We start from the raw sequence: 18,830 nt of genomic DNA, 5'->3' as shown, positions 1-18,830 counted from the left end.
TTACTAATACCAATACTTAATTATATATTGACTTGCATCTGTTTCTTAATAAAATAAATAAACACATATGTTAAAGAATGTATGTAATTTGTGTTTATACTGACATCAGTACAAGAATACAGTGTACAGATACACACATTTTTACACAAGATTATTGGATTCTTGTTTTTCTTTTCTTGTGAAACAATAGCAATATGCAGCTATGCATGTTTACAGTCATTGCTATAAAAGCCCAGGTCAGACCTTGTCCCTGCAATCAACAGCTATGGGCTCTTCTTAGAAACTGCCTTTAGATTTCAAGACCAAAAAAACAACTGCAAAAGAACTTCAGGAAAATTTAACAGACTCTGGAGTGGTGGTGCACTGTTCTACTGTGCAGCAACACCTGCACAAATATGACCTTAATAGATCATATAATACATCAGAACAAAAACTTTCCTTACATTTTCATACTGAAGAGTCATGACCCTAAACTTTGAAGTGCCACATTTAGGACAGTGTGGAATCTGTGTCTTACGGTTTGGTCAGAGTTTCTGAGCCCAGTTTCCCAAAGTTTTTCGTATAGATTTAGTGTTCAGTGTTATGCTCGCTCAACCATGTAAGAATCATGTTTGTACTAAGACGCTTTTTGTAGATCCAACCATCCAAAGCGTTCTGAAAGCTATGGATGGCCAGCGTCAAGAAGTGTGTTCATCATAGCTGTCATAAACTGGAAGGCCTAGGAACCCTTCCTCATGTGTGAAAGAAGTGCTAGGTAGCCGATAACACAAAGTGCAGGTTTAGCAAATAGAAAGCATTGCAGAAAAATGCAGGAAAAGAAAATGCTCAAGTGCATTTGTATTACCCAGTCATACTTTATTCTGTCATTATATGGTGAAACAATATTTTATATTTGTTGATTGACATCTAACTAACTAGCTTAGCATTAGCTTACTCTCCAAAAACCTGATGTTTTCAAAAACAAGGGGGGGGGTTCCTATGCTTTTTCTGAGGGGTTTATGGACAAATTCAAATATCAAATTTGACTGAAAACAGCAAACAAATATACTATATTTAATATCATTTTGCAATTATGCAAAGAGACAAAACTAGCACACTGCCTTTTGAGGAGCTACAAAGAATTAGGCCAGAACCTTGAACAATTTGATTATAGATGCAAAGCAAGCATTTTGACAACCCCATCACCATAATCAGATTTTGCTTTTTGGACATTTTTTGGGCCAGATAACAAAATGAGGCTGCGTGCTCATAATGTGAACCCTCAAATACTGAATATGCCTGAATTAAAGATGGCCTGATGCTGTTGAGCTTAGGAATTGTGTGCTTAGTTTTTGCAGATAAAGTCCTTTACACCGCTGTAAATTGTATTACTGGCTCCGGGATGTTGTTTCCTAATTGGATCCTTGTAATTAGGCTAGAAGAGCTAAACAGCCAGATTGCTGTTTGTTTATACCTTTCCCCCATATTAGTGACGTGCTGGGAATCCTCAATCAGGCCATGGGTTCACTAGCATCTCGTCGAGGCCTTAATTAGTCACCCGTTCTTAACATATGCCTTGCTTAGTAGCCCAATCCAATTACCGCATTTATGAGTAACTCGACTCATCGCAGTTGCTGATTCATGCTTGTCTGTACCAGTTCTGTGGGCACACAGTGGGCACTTGAAAATCCAGGGTAGGGGAAGCCTAAAGCTTCAAGAAGATGAAAGTGGTGCCCTTGGTGTCCTTGGGGCTGCTCCAGCTGCCAAGTGTCTGTCAAGGTTCTCAAGCTCCTGAGAGTGAGAAAATTGGTGAAGGGGAATAAAGACACTTTCAGCCCGAGATTTGTAGCGGCGGGGTGAAAGAAAACCAAGTCTTTAATCTGAAAATAAGTTTTAAAATGGTAGAGTGGAGAGTACATGGAAGGGGAAAGGGGTAAGTGATGAAAACTCTCGGCACAGACGTTCTGTGATGAATTTAGGAGAGCTGCAACAGTGAATCGACATCATCAGTAGCAATGATAATTATATAAAAAAAAAAAACTGGCAAGGAATCTGGGAATCGATTCCCATATATTAATCAGTTGACTAAAAGATGGAGAACACTGATGGCAGTGCCAGTAGTAATGCCCTAGAATTTAGCATTAAATTAAATTATATATGTATGGGCACACTTGTGGCTTGTCAGTATACACATTTTGCCTTATGCTTTGATTTTTCTATGGTGCTTTCAAATGAGTGGCAACACAACCTATATTTTAGATGCAAATATTATCAGCATAAATTTCTGTAGTAACACGTCATAAAAAGCTCTCACAGTCTAGAAAAAAAATCTAATCAAGTTTCTTCAGTTTGTCTTGATGTGGATCTATTAAGCATTACTCCAATCCACTAAAGGATGACCCAGCTGATTACGGGGTTAACTCTGTTGAGTGAAAGGTTTGTGAATGAGAGAGCTGTGCATTAGACCCAATAGGCCTTGCTGGAGTCTGTTTAGAGACATTTCCGTTTCCCTGCGGCCTCCAGGGTGTCGCAGCATGAGGCATTCAGCCGGTGCGCCTGAAAGAACAAGACTCCTGAGACCTGGGATTGCTGTCTGGAGGGAGACATGGCTTCCAGAAGTTTCCGGCCATCGCCCTATTTGTGTGCAATAGTGCGCAAACGTAATCAAATAGGCGTACATAATTTCCAAGTGTTCTCTGCACGTTCAGTTAATCGGTCCAATCTATTTGAGGGAAAGACGTTCCCGGGTAACCTTGAATGGCTTTTAGCATTTGCATGGCTACACCAGGACTGGGCAGGACCCATTGGGGAATTCTGGCTTAATTATTTTGCAGGTAATTTACAACATGGCATTGGATGCTGGCAATTACGAATGGCCTGAGTCCAGATTTGCTCCACAATGAAGTTCCCTGCCACAGAATTGAAAAGGAAAAGGGTGACATTGTGGATTAGGGGTTGTAAATACTGACAACAAATTCCATTTTGTCTGACAGTAGGACAGGGCAGGAGGTTGAAGGGAAAACACACAACTGTTGTCTTGTGACTTGACAACAGTGCCTAGAACTGTCAGTTCCTTTAAGGTTACGGAGAAATATAGGTTTTAGGCAAGTTTTTCTTTTCCTACTTTGGAGATGGTGGGCTTTGTTTTTTGTCATCGGTTCTTTGGCAGATACTTCAGTCTCATGTTTCTCTGCATGCCCGCTGACTCCCAGGCCAGGCTGCGAGAGACCCAGCAGGGGAGAGTGGTTGTGACACTGACAAAGCTATCTGAGGCCAGAACCATCCGTCATCACCAGCAGTTTAGCATGAGCTATCGCACAGTCCACAAGGCTTCAGTGAACCTTATCGCCAAGGAAACCTCTCAATAACTTATTCATGATTCGCCAAGGCAATCGCCTGGGTTTGCTGTTTCACTTGGCAAAGTAGTCGACATTGACAAAACATTCCACGAGCCGGTCAACTTGAGTTGTATTTGCCCTGCTTTGGACGGCACCGAATATCCATCTGTAGGAAAATCTCGGCGCACTCCGATGAAGAGCTGTTCATAGGAGGTGATGGGTTTAAGAGTCTTGGCAGGGAAACGTTTCGAGAGCAATAGACACTGTCGCCAGATGATTTCCCCTGTGGTTTGTTGCCATCTTAAGACGTTAAACCAGATGACAGCAATCGTCTCGTTCAGACCAGCATTTTGAAAGGGATTAACCGTTAGAATTCATTCTTTGTATTTTCTATATATTTCTCTCCATATCTGTGTGTATTCCGCCTGGCTTTATTGTTGCGGTTATTGCAGATAGAACATACCAGGTGTCTTATAAATCGTACATCAAAGCCATACATCAAATATAGAAACACAAAATAAACAACAAAGTCTTTCTTAGAACAGGCAACACATAATATTGTTTGCTCTAAACATTTTGTCAGCCCTATACTTATAGTGGCGTTGTAGGGGAATATCTGGGTGTGACCTTTCTACAGTCTGAGCAGAGACCATGGAGAATGCTTATTAACTTGCTGCTTTCTTCGCTCTCAGAAAGGTCTTGGCTGAGTGAGAGAAATAGGCAGAGAAAGAGAAAAAGACTGCACCAGCTGTGTGCCCCAAACCCATTTAGTTCAGAGACTCTGATGGTTTCTCATAGAACTGTCGCCGTCCCTCCAGCCATGTAGGACTCAACAGAATGCAGGCTCTCATTTTATCTCTCAACAGAAGTTTCCTGATCATTACTGCTTTCTTCTGCCTTCCCAGTCACCCCACACACACCCCCACCCCACCTCAATGTTTGCATTGCTTTTGCTCTTGCAAAAGCACGCGCTGTGTTCTTTCAGCACAGTGGTCATTTTGGCTTTTCTGTGCCTGTGTGCTTTGACAATCATCCTCCATTGCATTGCAGTGTTTGCTCTACATATTGCAAGTTCTCGCCATTACAGCCTGACTGTAGACCTGAGGCTCCTCCGCTGCGCTCCCTGATGCAACTTTCCTCCGTCTGTCGCCGCCGAACTTCCTACGGCTTCCACTCACACGACTTCCTTTATTTCTCTGCTCCCTCCCATGTCCCAGACATGCCCACTGCCATGCATCACTCCATGCCTTGACTTACGTGCTGGTTTTCCAGCTAGGGCCTGATGACTTGCGATCAGTAATGATTGTAAGAAGCTAAAACATCTGACAGACAACAGAAGCAGCCATTATAATATTCACTTATTGTTTACAGTATAGACAGATTGTTTACAATGTAAAGTGCGTTATAAATAAAATGCATTATTATTATTAGAATTATTAGACTCAGTGAGTACTTTATTAGGAACAATAATTTAAGCAGTTATTGAATCAGCTAATGCAGTATAGGACATTATGTAGATTGAGGCCAGAAGCTTCAGGTGATTCAGGTGAAAAACTGATTTCTCTGTGAAATAGTCTCAGTATTTCTATAACTGGGATTTTCATAAAAAATGTCTCTGGAGTTTTCTCTCCAAGGCTGCACTCTAACTGCTCACTAAAGGTCACTACAGCTGCTTTCATATATTTCACAATCCAGTTATGGTAATTAGTTAATTAGTATTGTTGGTTTATTTATTTTTAAGACAGTTATTAAGTCAAAATTAGTGTCACATAAGTTATTTAGCACCATGAGTTAACTGACAACGCGTCAAAATTTCCAAAATGGACCACTTCATTTCTACAAAATCATTAACATCAGAAAAAGAAAGACAAAGCATGAGTAAAAACAGAAATTAGGCTGCAGTGTGTTGTTTGTCCTTGAACAATATATAGCTTGTGCATAAGTTCACAATCCATTGAACTTGCATGACAGAAACAAACAAGATAAAAAAACTGGCATTGAGGCTACGTATGGGTGGATTTTACCTGTATACATATGCCTCAGTAGTTTGCATATTGACACATTTGTTTTAGTTGAGGCCCAAGTTCTCAAAAAGACAAAAAAAAAAGACATGCCAATCGGGCCTCTATGTAGGTTCTATTCATGTCTAACCATAACCTGTTCAAAACGTTTTTTAAGCGGTATTGATATTGACCAGTCCTCAGCATTAAGCTCCACAGATAGTGGACAAACTGGGATAAACCCATAGAAACTTCAACTATGTTCAATTTACTGTTCAAAATCCCCAAATTCCAGGTGTGCAGTACCTCCAGTGCTCTGTCCATCGATGGTATGAATATCTTACAATGCCATTTATGCAGGTGCAGGAGAGATTCTTTTCCCCCCTGGCCCTCTGTCCTGTAAGTGTCACAGCCGATGTAGTCTGCCGGGAGCAGGCGCCAAGGACCGGTCCTGGTAAATTCCACCAGGACAAGCGTGCTTAGGGCACTCGCAGTAGCATGAAGCAATGTTCCCTATATGTCAGCTCAGAAAGGGTAGTCGTAGTGTAGATGATCTTTTTACTGGGCAGTGTGTGTTTCCGCAGTACCTGATTATCTCACCTCTTCTGCACCGAAAGGACATGATCGCCTCTAGGGTCTTATTGTTGTGTTACTCGGTTGGGCTTGGGCGCATTCGCTAATTGCCGTGTCACATTTACATAGTGTTTAGTTTAATTAGTCTAAATAGTCAGGTACGGAGGAGGTGCTCCGGATGGTGGTGTTTGTGAATTTACGGTCTAAAATTAGTGACATGTAATTAAGAAAATACTGCGTTTCGAAAATAAACCTGAATGAAGTGATTACAGAGCTAAACAAGTGCACCTAATTAGTCGCTCGCAAGGTGTTCATGGCAACGTAGCGTTGTTATGGAAACACTGAAGTCTTCTCTGTATCCAGGAAACAGCTGACCCTAGCCATGTGCTGGAGGGCACTTCTTCACACATGTACTCGATAACAGCAGCGGCTTGTTGCGAATGTGGGCATTTTTGTGGTCATCTGGAGGTGCCTTTATGCTGCGCGAGCCTAAAAGATTTCGAGAGGGAAAAGAAAGACGGTGGCCTGCAGAGTCCAAAAGTCAGGCGTACACCTTGCTGCTCTAATAAATGGTTCAAAAAGAGAAAGAGAGACCCCTCCATGAATTGTTAAGAGGGGTCTGCCAGGGACAGCGTGGCAGAGTGAGCAGTCAAGCTGCCCCACTAACAAGCTCTCCCTCTCCATCCATTTGCTCTCTCATCTTCTCCTCCTCTTGCTGGGCCTCCATTATACATGAGTCCTCCTATGAAAAAGTCATAAACGGCAGGAATCGTCTCTCCGTAGCAGAACCTGCGCCTCGTTGCTTGGCATGCAGATTAATTACGGGCAGCTGTCATCCATTTTCCCTGATTAATAGCTAGAGCGGGAGTGCTCCCAATCCAGCAGAGGGTGGTAGGATGTGCACATGGGTAGAAACGCTTGAAACATCAGGAGTCCTGTGCCTTCTATTAGTAATTTGGGAGCTCTTGTGCTTCAGCAGATTCAGTAAACAGTCTGCATTTCATGGGATTTTTTGTAGTAGGGAAATCTTGAATTACATGTGTTTTCCATGTATAGCATTTTGATACAGGCCCAACCACTCCTCTTTCATGTGAAGCTGTTCATTTGCTTATAGTTTAAGGTGGAATTGGGGGTGTGCAGTTTGGCAATACTGTCATATCACTCAAAGGTCAAGTGAGCTTTCATTAGTTGGAATGAACACACTGTACCAGCAGAACACTTGTAACTGAAAAATGCAGTGAAAAAATATGAATTAGAATAATTCAGGAAGTACTATTACAGTACTTTTAGCAGTTCAGCAAGTTTTAAAACTGAGGACTTGCTGATAAGTGCTTGAACAGAGTAGAACGTTCCTTAACTGCCTTTATCTGCTCTGCATGATGACATACTGGTGTCAGTGGACATTATAACTGGCCCACTGGAACTGGCTAATATCAGCAGAAAATTCTGGATCAGATATTGAGCAATAAATATAATACTGTAACACATCTAGTCTGAAATAGAATGTACTCATTCTATGTGATGTCTTGTTGTAAGATGCACAGCCAGCATGATCTTGTGGAGCTCAAATGAGTGGAACGTGGGCCAGGTGGGTTCCAGGTAGGGCTGGGCAGTATGGCAATATTTCATCGTATTGTGATAAATTTTGTTATTGTGATACACAATATACTTTTCTTAGAATATTAAGGATAACATTAGTGCTTAATTAACACTGATTAGCTGCAGGTTTCATTATCAGCAGATGTTGAATAGAAAGTTTTCAGACTGAGAGAGTAGTAGTTTTTTAAGAATCTGTCGCTACTGATGTATTTAGTCTGTGATTACATGCATCGCAATAAATATCATGCATTGTGTAAAATTATAGTATTTTTACCATATCGCCCAACCCTAGTTCCAGGTGGGTTCCAGTGTTGTACCTGGGACCCAGTTAGGCTTCCCAAATGAGCCCTATTTTTACAGCTCACAACCCATATAGGGCTCATGTTTAACGCCTCCTGGTCCCCTAGTACTGACCCTGGTGGGATAAGCAATCATATGTGGCACCAACATGGAACCCATGGACAAAACTTTACCAAATTGGGCTAACCATATAAGAACCACATGGGTGTGTATTTCTTCCAGTGGGGTGCTGAAGTGTTTGAGTAGTTTGAGCATAACAGCTTACTTATCTTAAATATGCTTCACTTAGAATGAAGCATAGTATATTTAAAAAATGATAAAAGGATTTTTTCTTTATTTATTTTATTTATTTTATTTATTTTATGTATTGTCCTTACAGTAATCTGTATGGTAGTGAAGTATTACATATGTAGAGTAGCTTTAGGATGACTTCACTTCCCTAAGATATCAGTTTTTGCAGTGCAGAGTTTGTGGTCTATCGTTGGTCTATTTTCACAGGCCTTACCCGAAATATCACTATCGTGCCTGCTCAGCAGTTCCGGAAAGATCCACCTTTGCTCAGGGATTCAGCGAGCATGCTCTTCTCCGAGGCTGTCGAGAGCACGATTCTGATACGAGGGGCATTCTGCCCAAATTTCATTAGGCAAGGCAGCGATGAAGGGAATACATGAATGACAATTATAGGCATGCTTCAGTGTGCTTTAATGATAATTTCCAGGCCAAAAAGCAGAAGTGTATTAAAATGACTTCTTCTTTAAATAGATCGCTGGATTAAGCTTGCCTGCTAAAGCTTTCGCGTGAACTCTTTACACTTTGCTTTAGGCCTGTATTTACAGGGAGCGTTGCTTGGAATGTACTTTGTCGGATAAAGAGTCTGCCTTTTGAGATAAACGTATCGTAACAAAGGAAGTCTTATAAAAATTTTCCCTTATTATTATTACTATAAAATGTTCTCCCTTATTAATCCAGTTTGTGATGGTAATGGTATCATCCCAGAGTTAGTGCCATGGCTATTAATTTATTGGGATGTGATATATAGTTGATCTATACTTAATGTATGTGAGCATAGAACAAATCGGACTCGGTTGCAATAAGAAATAGAGGCTGAAAGAATCCCACAATTAGATGCATTTGTTGGATTATTAATATAACTGATAGGGCTTCTTAGGATACTGTGATGTGAATTTTAACTATATACAGTAATAAACGTACCAGAGTTAAGTTCCCCAAAAGAATGGTTGCTGAAGGAACATCACAGTGCAGGCTTAGATGTTAACCCCACTAAAATCTCTCTCAAGTCTGTGACAGCTGCTTCACTTTAATGTTAAATTCACCATTCACCTTAGGTTTTCTCTTTTTTGTTTTGTTGTGAAGCTGAGGAAGACACAAAGTTCCCTGGAAATTCAGCTTGCCATTCACCATTCCCCTTCAACCAGTATTTTCCTCTCTTCACTGATCGCACAGATTGCAAGAAAGTAAAGAAGAAAGTGGAATGGCTAAGCTATTTTTGTGTATGCAAATGGAGAATAGTGTAGAATTATGAAGTGTATAAATATTTTGTGCTCAGTTTGGGAAGAGAAAACAGGGTAGAAACCTGTGCAGTAATTCCTCCGTTTCTGAATGTTGAGATGAAGGTGAGATTTTTAATTGCAGATGTGGAGATAAACATTTAAAAGGGCATTATGGGTACGAGCATTTCTGTGTCAGAACTATTAAAAGGTGCGCTCACTGCGTTTATTTTTGTCAGGCCTGAATTGGGGGGGATGGGAGGGATTAACGGCATCCTGCTGTTAGTGAAAGCAAGTAAACATCCTCAGATGGCCTGCAGACGTTTCCCAGCTTAAGCTGCTATCTACTGTATTTCTTTTGCCGTGGACATGGGCTTGCAGGCATCCGGTAAACCTCTCTCTTGCACTCATACACAGGTTGGGCTTGACTAAGGAAAAGCCTGGCTCCAACAAAACAGGCCCATCGATAGCTTGTGTGTGGGGTGTTTTTTGGTTGTCGGTTCAGCGTGGCAGCTCTGCTAAAGCAGGTGCCAGAGTGGTAGCTAGGCTGGGTTCAATGGCATTAGCATGAGGAAGCATTGCTGGCAGCCCTGTGGTAGTGGGCATGATAAATGGAAGGCTCGGCTTGGTCTCCATGCCTGTTCGTATTTTCGTTTATTATGCATTTATGCTCTGAGCCTCCATAGACTGCGATGAAATGAAAAGGGGGAAAAAAAACGCTTCCATCCCGGATCAGACGGTGACAAAGACCTAAAACCTTCCTGTATTTTCCAGATATCAACCTCAAACATGCCTCTGCCTCTCCAAATAATACGGCATTTGTAGCATTCATAAGGGGAGGCGTTGTAAAAATTGCAGAATTGCCTTGTCTTTAGCCTCCTGTTTGCTATGTTAAGTTGTCGACTGTGATGAATTGCCTAATTTAGCTAACAATCTTACATAAATTTGTGACGCAAATGCACAAACAATCCGACATTTTTTTCGCTAGTTTTGACTCCTAATCTTCACGTCCTGCTCTTTTAAAACCATCGGAACGTGTGCTGACAATGGGCGCTCTGCATTCATAGGCAGCACCCAGTGCATCTGCCACCGTAAGCCTTTTGCCGTTGTGTTCCTGTGAGCCCTGATGTTTCAGTATGACGCAGGGGACACGCTGAAGCATTTGGCTCAGGCTCCACAACCTCCCCCCACCCCCCTCCCCTCTCACTTTCCCCACCCTCTACACAGAGCATGAAAATCCCTCTCTGCTCTCCGTTCTTTAAATAACTCTCCAAGTCAGTGCAGAGCCAGAGGAATTGTGATGCACACAGGGAATATGAGGACACTCTTATATGCCCACACACAAGCTTCCCAGCTTTGGGGAAGGCTGTGGGGAGGGGCTACGTGTGTGTGTGTGTGTTACGGGAAGGGGCATTGCTGTCAGCGCTGGGTGCGAGCAGCGGTTCGGAGTTGAGGGTTGAGTGGGAGGTAAATGGGGCACACATGGCTGGAATTGAGCAAGGACAGCGGCAGGCTAACAATGCAGTCGGAGATCCTTGGACTGCCTGCCAAAGTAGCCTACTCAAAATGCACTGTCCTGCCATTCACCTGCGCCTCTGTCTCTCGCCACACTGGGAGACGTCAGCTCTGCGTGATCAGCAGAAGGCAGTGTTCGCAGAGAAGACCAAAACAACATATTGAGTTCCTTACCTGCTATTATACTCTTAAAAATGAAGGTGGCAGAAAGGACTCTTTGGAATGATGCCATAGAGCTGTGGCTCTCAAATCGGCCCATTTTTTTTTGCTTCAAGTCAACTCAGGGGGTAGAGCAAAAATGTGGACTTTCTGAGGGTCCTTGAGTCACTGCCATAGAAGAAGGCTCCCTAAAGAAGTTGTTGTTTTTTTAAAGACCCAGTTTCTGTGAACGACATTTGTGAGTCTGAAGAACGATTTGAAAGATTAAAGAACCTTGATGTAATGTCCTTTCCCATAAGGCAACACAGTTCCCAGAGATAATAGTGAAATGTCTGTGACATGCTTTGGTCAGAATACCTTAAGAATCAAGAATTAGCACCCTCCTCACCTAATTTAACTTAGCTGTTCAGAACAGCTGGTTTGGGTACTTGTTCCTTAATGGTAACGAGGCACTTTTAATTGTTGCTTTTATTACTCCTTTCCCTGCTGACACCAGTTCTTAGAATTTACCTCTATGTTTATTGTCATTTGTCTCTGTTTGCACTAAGTAGCTACCATTTACTTCACCTTGAGTTCACATATCTATCTTTCTTTGGGCAATGTGATGATATGTACTTGTAAAGTGTAACTGCGATAAATTACATTACAATGCACTGTTCAGAGAATGCTGCACTGTTTTTGTTGTGTTTGGTGTATTTCTGCTTTAAACAAGAGGCAAAGAGGAGGTGTGCAAGAGCCTAAGGACAAAAGAGTAGAAATAAAATAAAAGAAATATAAATAAAGAAATAAAATAGGAGAATGTATTTTTAAAAATATTTTTAAATAATTATTTAAACGTTTTGTTTGTTGTTGTTTGTTATAAAGGGACAAATAAGTAGCTCTAATGGCAGAGAAAGGTCAGAGACCCCTGATGTAAACAAAAACGTTAGCTTTTAAAGCAAGAAGTGCACTAGATTTAAACATTTATTATTTGATTAAAAATGTATGAATATAAAGATACCCATCTAATATTATGAGATATATTACAGTGAGAAAATGCAGCGGAAACAGGCAGGTAGGCAATTCCCAATGCAAAATGAAAAAAGCATAAAAGTTCCCCACATTAATAATATAAATGTTCTGTAAATTTTCATCATTCATTTTTACCAATTGGATTTTCCCACTTGTTCTTTCTTGAATAATTTTGCAAACGTTGAATACTTTTTGAATGTGTTCTGAATGTTTTTCAGATACATTTTATTCTTCTGTCCTTAGGCCTTTACTCTCTCCTCAATGTGCTCCTCACGTCTCTCCTTTTCTCCTTGCTGATAAACCTTAGATAGACTAATTATTGCAATGCATATTGTGTCGTGAAATAATTTAATAACTGTAATGTTACCCCATTCTACTTTGTTCCCATATCTTTCACTGTACTATCTACAGTATATTTAACTTTTTTCTTTTTTTTTCATTTTTACCCAATTTTTTATCACCAACTTTAGATTACCCAACCCACTCATTGATACTGTCCCTTATCACATGTAATTCTCCCGACACTGGGAGGTGTGAGAACTGACACATGACTCCTCCGACACATGTGCAACCATTTACCACCTGCCAATGCTAGCAGACGCCTGTACCAGCCAGCATCAGGGTGATGTGGGGACAGATTGAGCCATCTACTCACCCGGAGAGAGCAAGGCCAGTTGTGCTTTCTCAGGCTCCGGCTGCTGATGGCACACAGCATGACCCGGGAATTAAACCAGTGATCATAGTGGCAGCATCTTTGTCCAGTGGACCACTTGGAGCCCCAGCAGATCAGGCTTTTTCAGATAATCTTTGGAAGACTATTTCAAACTTTTAATGACAGTGGTCTTCTATCAGTGGTCATGCTCATGGTCTGATCCGAGTGCTTCTGTTTAATCCAATTTAGACCAAACAACCCGGAGGATGATGGGTTCACCATTTGAGTCTTGATTCTTCTCAGTATTTAATCTTCATGTTCTTTGGGAGTTTTCTCTGCCATTCTCTCGCCCAGTCTGCTAACAGTTGGGGAAGTGGACCCAGATTTCTAAAAAGATGTTTTGGGACAATGTGAGTAAAAATAACATTGAATTGAAGGCCATAAGAGTGACGCTGTATTATAAGGCAAACACTTTCAGCTCTCAAAGCCAAATTTTATAGAAAGGAGCCATTGATGACATGTAGCGCCATCCTCCACCTTCCTGTCTTTCTCTCCCTCGCCCTCTCTCGTTTCTGGGAGAACAGATTTCTTGACAGGCCTCCTACAGTATTTGGACTGGATCACTTTCTCATCCCCACTTTTCCTTTGACCCAAATCAAAATAGAAGGAGGGTACAGAGCCAGCAGTTTTTTTGGTGAAGCAAAAATGAGGGCATGATTGAAACATGATGGGAGCTAGCTACAGTTCAACGACATCTCCCAGAAGCTATTAAACAGTATGGTCTTGCCTTATGATCTCAAACTTGCCAGCTCAACTATTTCAGTTGATTCAAGGTTCTTACGTTGTATGGTTTGTTGCTCCTGTTACTAGTAGCTAGGAAGTCAGAAACTTAGCAACATATTTTGGGTAAACCACAAGAAGAACTTGAGGCCAGACTGAGCCTCCAGGTGCCTTCCCCAGGCGTTTGTTCATTAGAGATCTGTGGGCGTAATTAACAGGGGCCTTCTAACAGCAGCAACAGTGCACCTGCAGTATCCCATCGCTGTTTTTGTAAGTGCTCTTCACAAAAAAGGACAGAGTTTACCCTGATGCTGACGTCTAACTATGGAGCACCCTGCCAAGATGAGCTTTACTGCAGTGAAAGCAATATCAATTAGTAGTGTCGGCCCACTGTGCACTGTGACTTAGATTTATGATTAGAGAGGGCTAGGGGGAGGGCGGATTAAATATGAAGCCTGAAGACTATTGCTTTTTTGAGGTGGGCGTGGGAAGGGGGGGGGTGGTTGAGTCACTCAAGAGAGCGGTGTTCTCATAAACAGCGGATATATACGCTGGGATTTTGCGCAACACTGAGCATTATTGAAAACTGACACAGCCCGCGCGAAACAAATGGCTAGCATACAGCGTTCCATACCACTCCCCCCGGCTTTCAGATGGACAGACAAGCCTGAGAGAGATGACCTCTTCATCTAAAGGTCATCTGCCACGATAGCTTTCCTTCCTCCTTTTTTTCTGATTATGTCTCCTCATTTGTCCGTCAAGGGTAGAGCTGAAAATACAGCCCTCCCCTGTGACCTAACGGTCAACTGTAATTTGCTAAGAGTTATGTGGGAGGTGGCGTTCACCAGGGACAGAGGTCCGGATAAATGAAGCAAGGACACGATAAAGCTTTCGGAAAACTGCGGCCGAGTTTCGACTCGGAAAGAGACTTGGCAGTCGTGTCTCTGGGGGCCTGTTTTTGCTAGTAATGTGCTCCCTGCTCTTTCTTCAGCCTTTAGCAGAAGCAGTGCTATGTGGCTAACTGGGTTAGCACTCTCCAGTTGCTGAGCACTGGGAAACTGGGAAGTTGGGTTGTACAGAGAAAGGTAATGCAACCCTCTCACTGTTCGACCTCATATCTGAACTGTGCTGTAGAATGGAGACACTATCCTAGCTTCCAGTGTGAGCGAATGTGTGTGTGTGTGTGTGTGTGTCTGTGTGTGTGTATGTGTGTGAATGAGCAGTCCACGGGGAGCATGAGTGACACAAGTGAGCTGTGTCATCAAACCAAGACTACATGGCTCCTTTGAAGGGTACTTATAGGGAGGAAAAAGGGAAAACGGTAATGTCGCTTTGCTCTCCAGAATCTCTCTGAGTGGAAATACGAAAAGGAAGGAGGGGGCAGTGGAGAGAGTGTAGAGATGAGTTAATGGAATGAGAGCACCAAACGTGAGATGGAAAAGTAAAGAGTTTGAGTGAGCCCAGACTGGAAGGCATCAGACGTCCTAGGCAGCCACCATCACATGCTCGAGCTTGGCCTTCCGGAACCTTCAGAATGTGGAGTATTCTCTTTCAATTGAGAAAAGTAATGGATTTGATAAACTAATGTCGGAGCAAAGCCAATTAGGCAAGCTTAGAAACCATCCCCCAAAAAACAGCTGAAACGATAAGCGGGGAAAAAAACCTGAATGAACGAACTACCAAAGTCTCAAATCTACTTCCAACAGTATTTTTGGAACATGAGTCATTTTAGCTTGTTTCCGCACTTGACTACTGATAGCTTGCTAATTAGCAAATAAACGGGTTCTGCAGATCTTGTATTTTGTCCCAGTTCCCTTATTTTTGCTCCCAGTTCCTTTTTTTATCTCTTTGCTTGCTAGTCTTTGTAGTTCACCTGAGAAATCTAAGTATATAAATATAGACCTGAGTAGAGCAGTTTTGAGTATCAGTGGGCTAGATGGTGGTTGAAGTGGTTCTCGGCTCAAGGAGAAGATGAGCGCCTCTGTGTGGGACTGGGTGACTCAGCACAAACAGAAGAGAGCCTCCGAGTGATTACAGGAACAAAAGGAGACACGATGGGGTGCTCAGGGTGGGTGTTTGTCCTGGAAAAAGGAAGGAGACTTTTTACATAACTGTGCCGCGATGTTCCGAGAAGGACTTTGCGAGTTTGTGCGTTCTTTCCAAATGTAATCACCATGTGCTGGATGTGACATCCCCAAGGTGGCATTGCTTGGATCACGGCAAGCTTGTAAACTGCATCAAATTTGACAGTCTAGAATGAGTTGTGCTCATTGTTGGCCAGAATATGGGTTGTAATTTTTGGCCTATTTTTTTAAGTCTTCTCAATTCACATCTCAAACTTACTTCGACCCTTTGACAAGGATAAGAAGTACGCGAAGTCCGAGTTATGGCTATTGTTAAATTATTATTTTTAAATTTTTTATAGCAATTCATGGCAATAATCAAATGATATCGGTATTGGCAGATAATTGCCATAAATACTCAATAAATTCACTTCAAGCTGCTCTCTATAAAAAGTAACTGGTTGGGATGACAAATGCTCAGATCTGCTTATATATGCCTATATACAACCCTGATATTTTGCTGCATGCTGATTTCCTTGTATGATGCTTTTACTGGTTGGTTTACGTCACTGCAAAGGCCCATAGTATCCATATAGCATACTATACAGCATAGTCTAGCCTAGCCTAACCTTGTTTTTAAGACTTGTAACAAAAACTGTAATTATGTTTAGTAAATATTACTGGATACTGTTGATGTCCTCTCTGTGTCCTCTCAGTGTCCAGAATACATGGTCTGTGGTTAGCTATCTGAAGAGATTATAGTACAGTCTGTATGTATGTATGTATGCTGATTTACATAGACTTAGTCTCAATGTTTTGTACATGTACCGGCATTGGCAGATGCACTATATGTACATAAGTATTGGGACGCATTGAATTTAGGTGTTTTAATTCAGTCCCATTGCCATAGTTGTATAAAAGCAGCACATAGTAATGCAGTCTGCCTTTACAAACATTAGTGAAAGAATGGGTGGTTCTGAAGAGCTCACTGAATTCCAGAGTGGTACTGTAATAGGATGTCACCGTTACAACAAGTCAGCCGACTGAAATCCCATTTCTTCCTAGATATTTCACCATCAACTGTGAGTGATATTATAAAATGGAATGGAACTCCAAAGTTACTAGCAAAGTTACAGAGCAGGGTCATCAAGTGCTGAGACACATTGCAAATAAAAGTATGGTCACCCTAGCCTAGCTCTTTGGATCATGCTTTTGACGGGTGCTGTGAAACTAATGGTACTGTAGGCCGAAATGCTAGGATATGGCACCGGATCGTTTTACTAATGAATCAAAATAGAATCTAATTACTCTGTGGTCAGAGATATACCCTCCCCTGCGGCAAGCTGTTGCTGAAGACGAGGTCTCGCACTGCAGCTAATAAAGCAAAGGCGTCGGATGTAAGACAAGATCTTTTTCTCCGCTGTTACGGCGGACAAAGTAAGACAAGAAATGTGAATGCTGTCAGATTGTAGCCACTCCTGCTGGAGCTTATTCAGACACACAAGAGATCCCTCTTCCCATATATTTCCGCCCTCAATCACAAGGAACTCTTAATTGGGTAAGGTCGCGGGGTCAAAAGCCCGTCCAGCTGGAACGTGGAGAGACTTGTCTGTCGGGGAAGACAGACTTGCCAAGTAAACTTGGAGCACAGAGGAGTGTGCCAGCAACTGACACATTCAAAACAGCGACGCTGGCAAGCCACATACGTGCAGGCACTTATACCTGGCAACTGGAAAAGTGACTTTGAGCCAACAAAGTTTGCAGTGGGGGGCAAAAAAAAAAAAGCAGCGGTATGTAGATTGCAGATGCAGAGGAGAGTATGTTTGTATATTCTCTCAGGTGTTTGCAGGGAAGTGGAGTGAGGGATGAAATTTCAGAGGCTGCTTACAGATTTTCAGAGTTCCTGTGGGACATTGCTGATAAAGTGTCGGGCCGTCCCAAACCAGTTGAAGTTTTTATTTATTCACCTTCTCTGCTTCTTCGACATGGCCGTAACTGAGTGGCACACGCCTTTGGCTCGGGTTTCTCTCTCGAGCCAGCTAGCTAACAGAGCTTTGGAGTGAGGGGGCTACGATCAACCATCCATGCTGTTCATTAATCTTCATTTTCATCCTAATAAATTGTTTTCCAGAGAGCACTATTCCCAAGTCTGCCACGTCGAGGGTTTTATTTTCCTTTTGGTTAATACCTGCCAGATCTGAGTCGTCTAAACTTATGATGAGAATAAAAATGAAATGGAATAAGAATGAGTCATCCACTTTTTCTTTTTCTTTTTTTTTCTCCATCAAACGACTGCGTCTTTAAATTAAGGACAGGAGAACACTTTCCGTTTTTATTCACACTTTTTTCTTTTTTCATAATTAGCTGCTGATAATGAAGTGGTCTTCCAGCAGGCTTATTTACTAACTGGCTGAAATTGGATTTTGTTGCACAAAAATACCTAATTAAGAGGACATGTCCACGGTGGGCTCCCCGTGGAGAAAAGCTTCTCTACTTCATCTTCACTCTCGTCTCCCTCTGTCCCTCTTCTTTTTAGTCTTCCTTTCCCTCCCTCTCTGCCCTCAACCCCTCCTGTGTTGTTCTACACAACTCCCAATCCTTACGTCTTAAGGTCCTGCTGGGCTTCTTGGTCGCCCTGCCTCTGCCACATGGGGCTTATCAGCTCATATCAGTCTATCCACTTTAGCTTTCCATATCTCTCTCTGCCTCCCTCTCTCTCTTTCTCTCTCTTTTCCCCCTACTCATTTTCTTTTAACCTTGTGTCTGTTGGCCTGACCTTGACTGCTTCCTATGCTTCCTTCAGAGGGAGAGAATAGAGCGAGTGCAGGCTTAGTCGATGTTCTCTCCCTTCACCGCCCTCACTATTTTCTCTCCCTCCCTCCCCATCCTGCTCTTTCGTCGTACTCCGCTTGAATACACGCGAAACATCTCTCAGCTACACGCAAATACCTATTTTAGTCGGTGGAAATTGAGAGATTCTATTGTTTTGAGGTACTGTTAGAATGCAATTACGCCATTGCATATTTAAATGAGCAACGGAAGTTTATAATAACACTTGTTATTACACTTGTAATAACACAATTTAAGTTGTTAAATGAGGAACTACAGAGGCCTGTGACCAAAGGGCTTCACACAGGGCTGCATCGCCATAACTGGCGAAATATGGATCATATGTTTCTTGTCACCAGTCGGATCCTATCCGCTTTACTCATACAGCTTTCTCATGACATAGTGTCAGCAGACCAGACTCACAGGACTATATGACACACAGCTGGTCAGTTTGTATGTTTTTACTGCAGCTCGTTGAAGTTTAGGATGTCCTACTTTAAAAAGTAACAATGAATCACTGGTTC

At 42.1% G+C, this 18,830-nt stretch overlaps 2 protein-coding genes across 9 annotated transcripts in view; both read left to right on the top strand.

Annotated features, from left to right (window-relative positions):
• Window positions 1-18,830, top strand: part of LOC140543323 (calmodulin-binding transcription activator 1-like) — a 363,513-nt gene that overhangs the window by 81,687 nt on the left and 262,996 nt on the right. The gene's annotated exons all lie outside the window — the stretch shown is intronic.
• vamp3 (vesicle-associated membrane protein 3 (cellubrevin)) overlaps window positions 606-18,830 on the top strand; it is a 298,514-nt gene continuing 280,289 nt past the window's right edge. Inside the window, exon 1 of the mRNA XM_072666399.1 lies at window positions 606-609. Within this exon, the coding sequence (XP_072522500.1) occupies window positions 608-609 (2 nt within the window). The 5' untranslated portion in view covers window positions 606-607. The remainder of the gene's footprint in view (window positions 610-18,830) is intronic.

Source organism: Salminus brasiliensis, chromosome 21 (genome assembly GCF_030463535.1).
Source record: "Salminus brasiliensis chromosome 21, fSalBra1.hap2, whole genome shotgun sequence".
NCBI classification, from domain to species: domain Eukaryota; kingdom Metazoa; phylum Chordata; class Actinopteri; order Characiformes; family Bryconidae; genus Salminus; species Salminus brasiliensis.
This window is presented reverse-complemented; position numbering and strand designations above follow the sequence as displayed.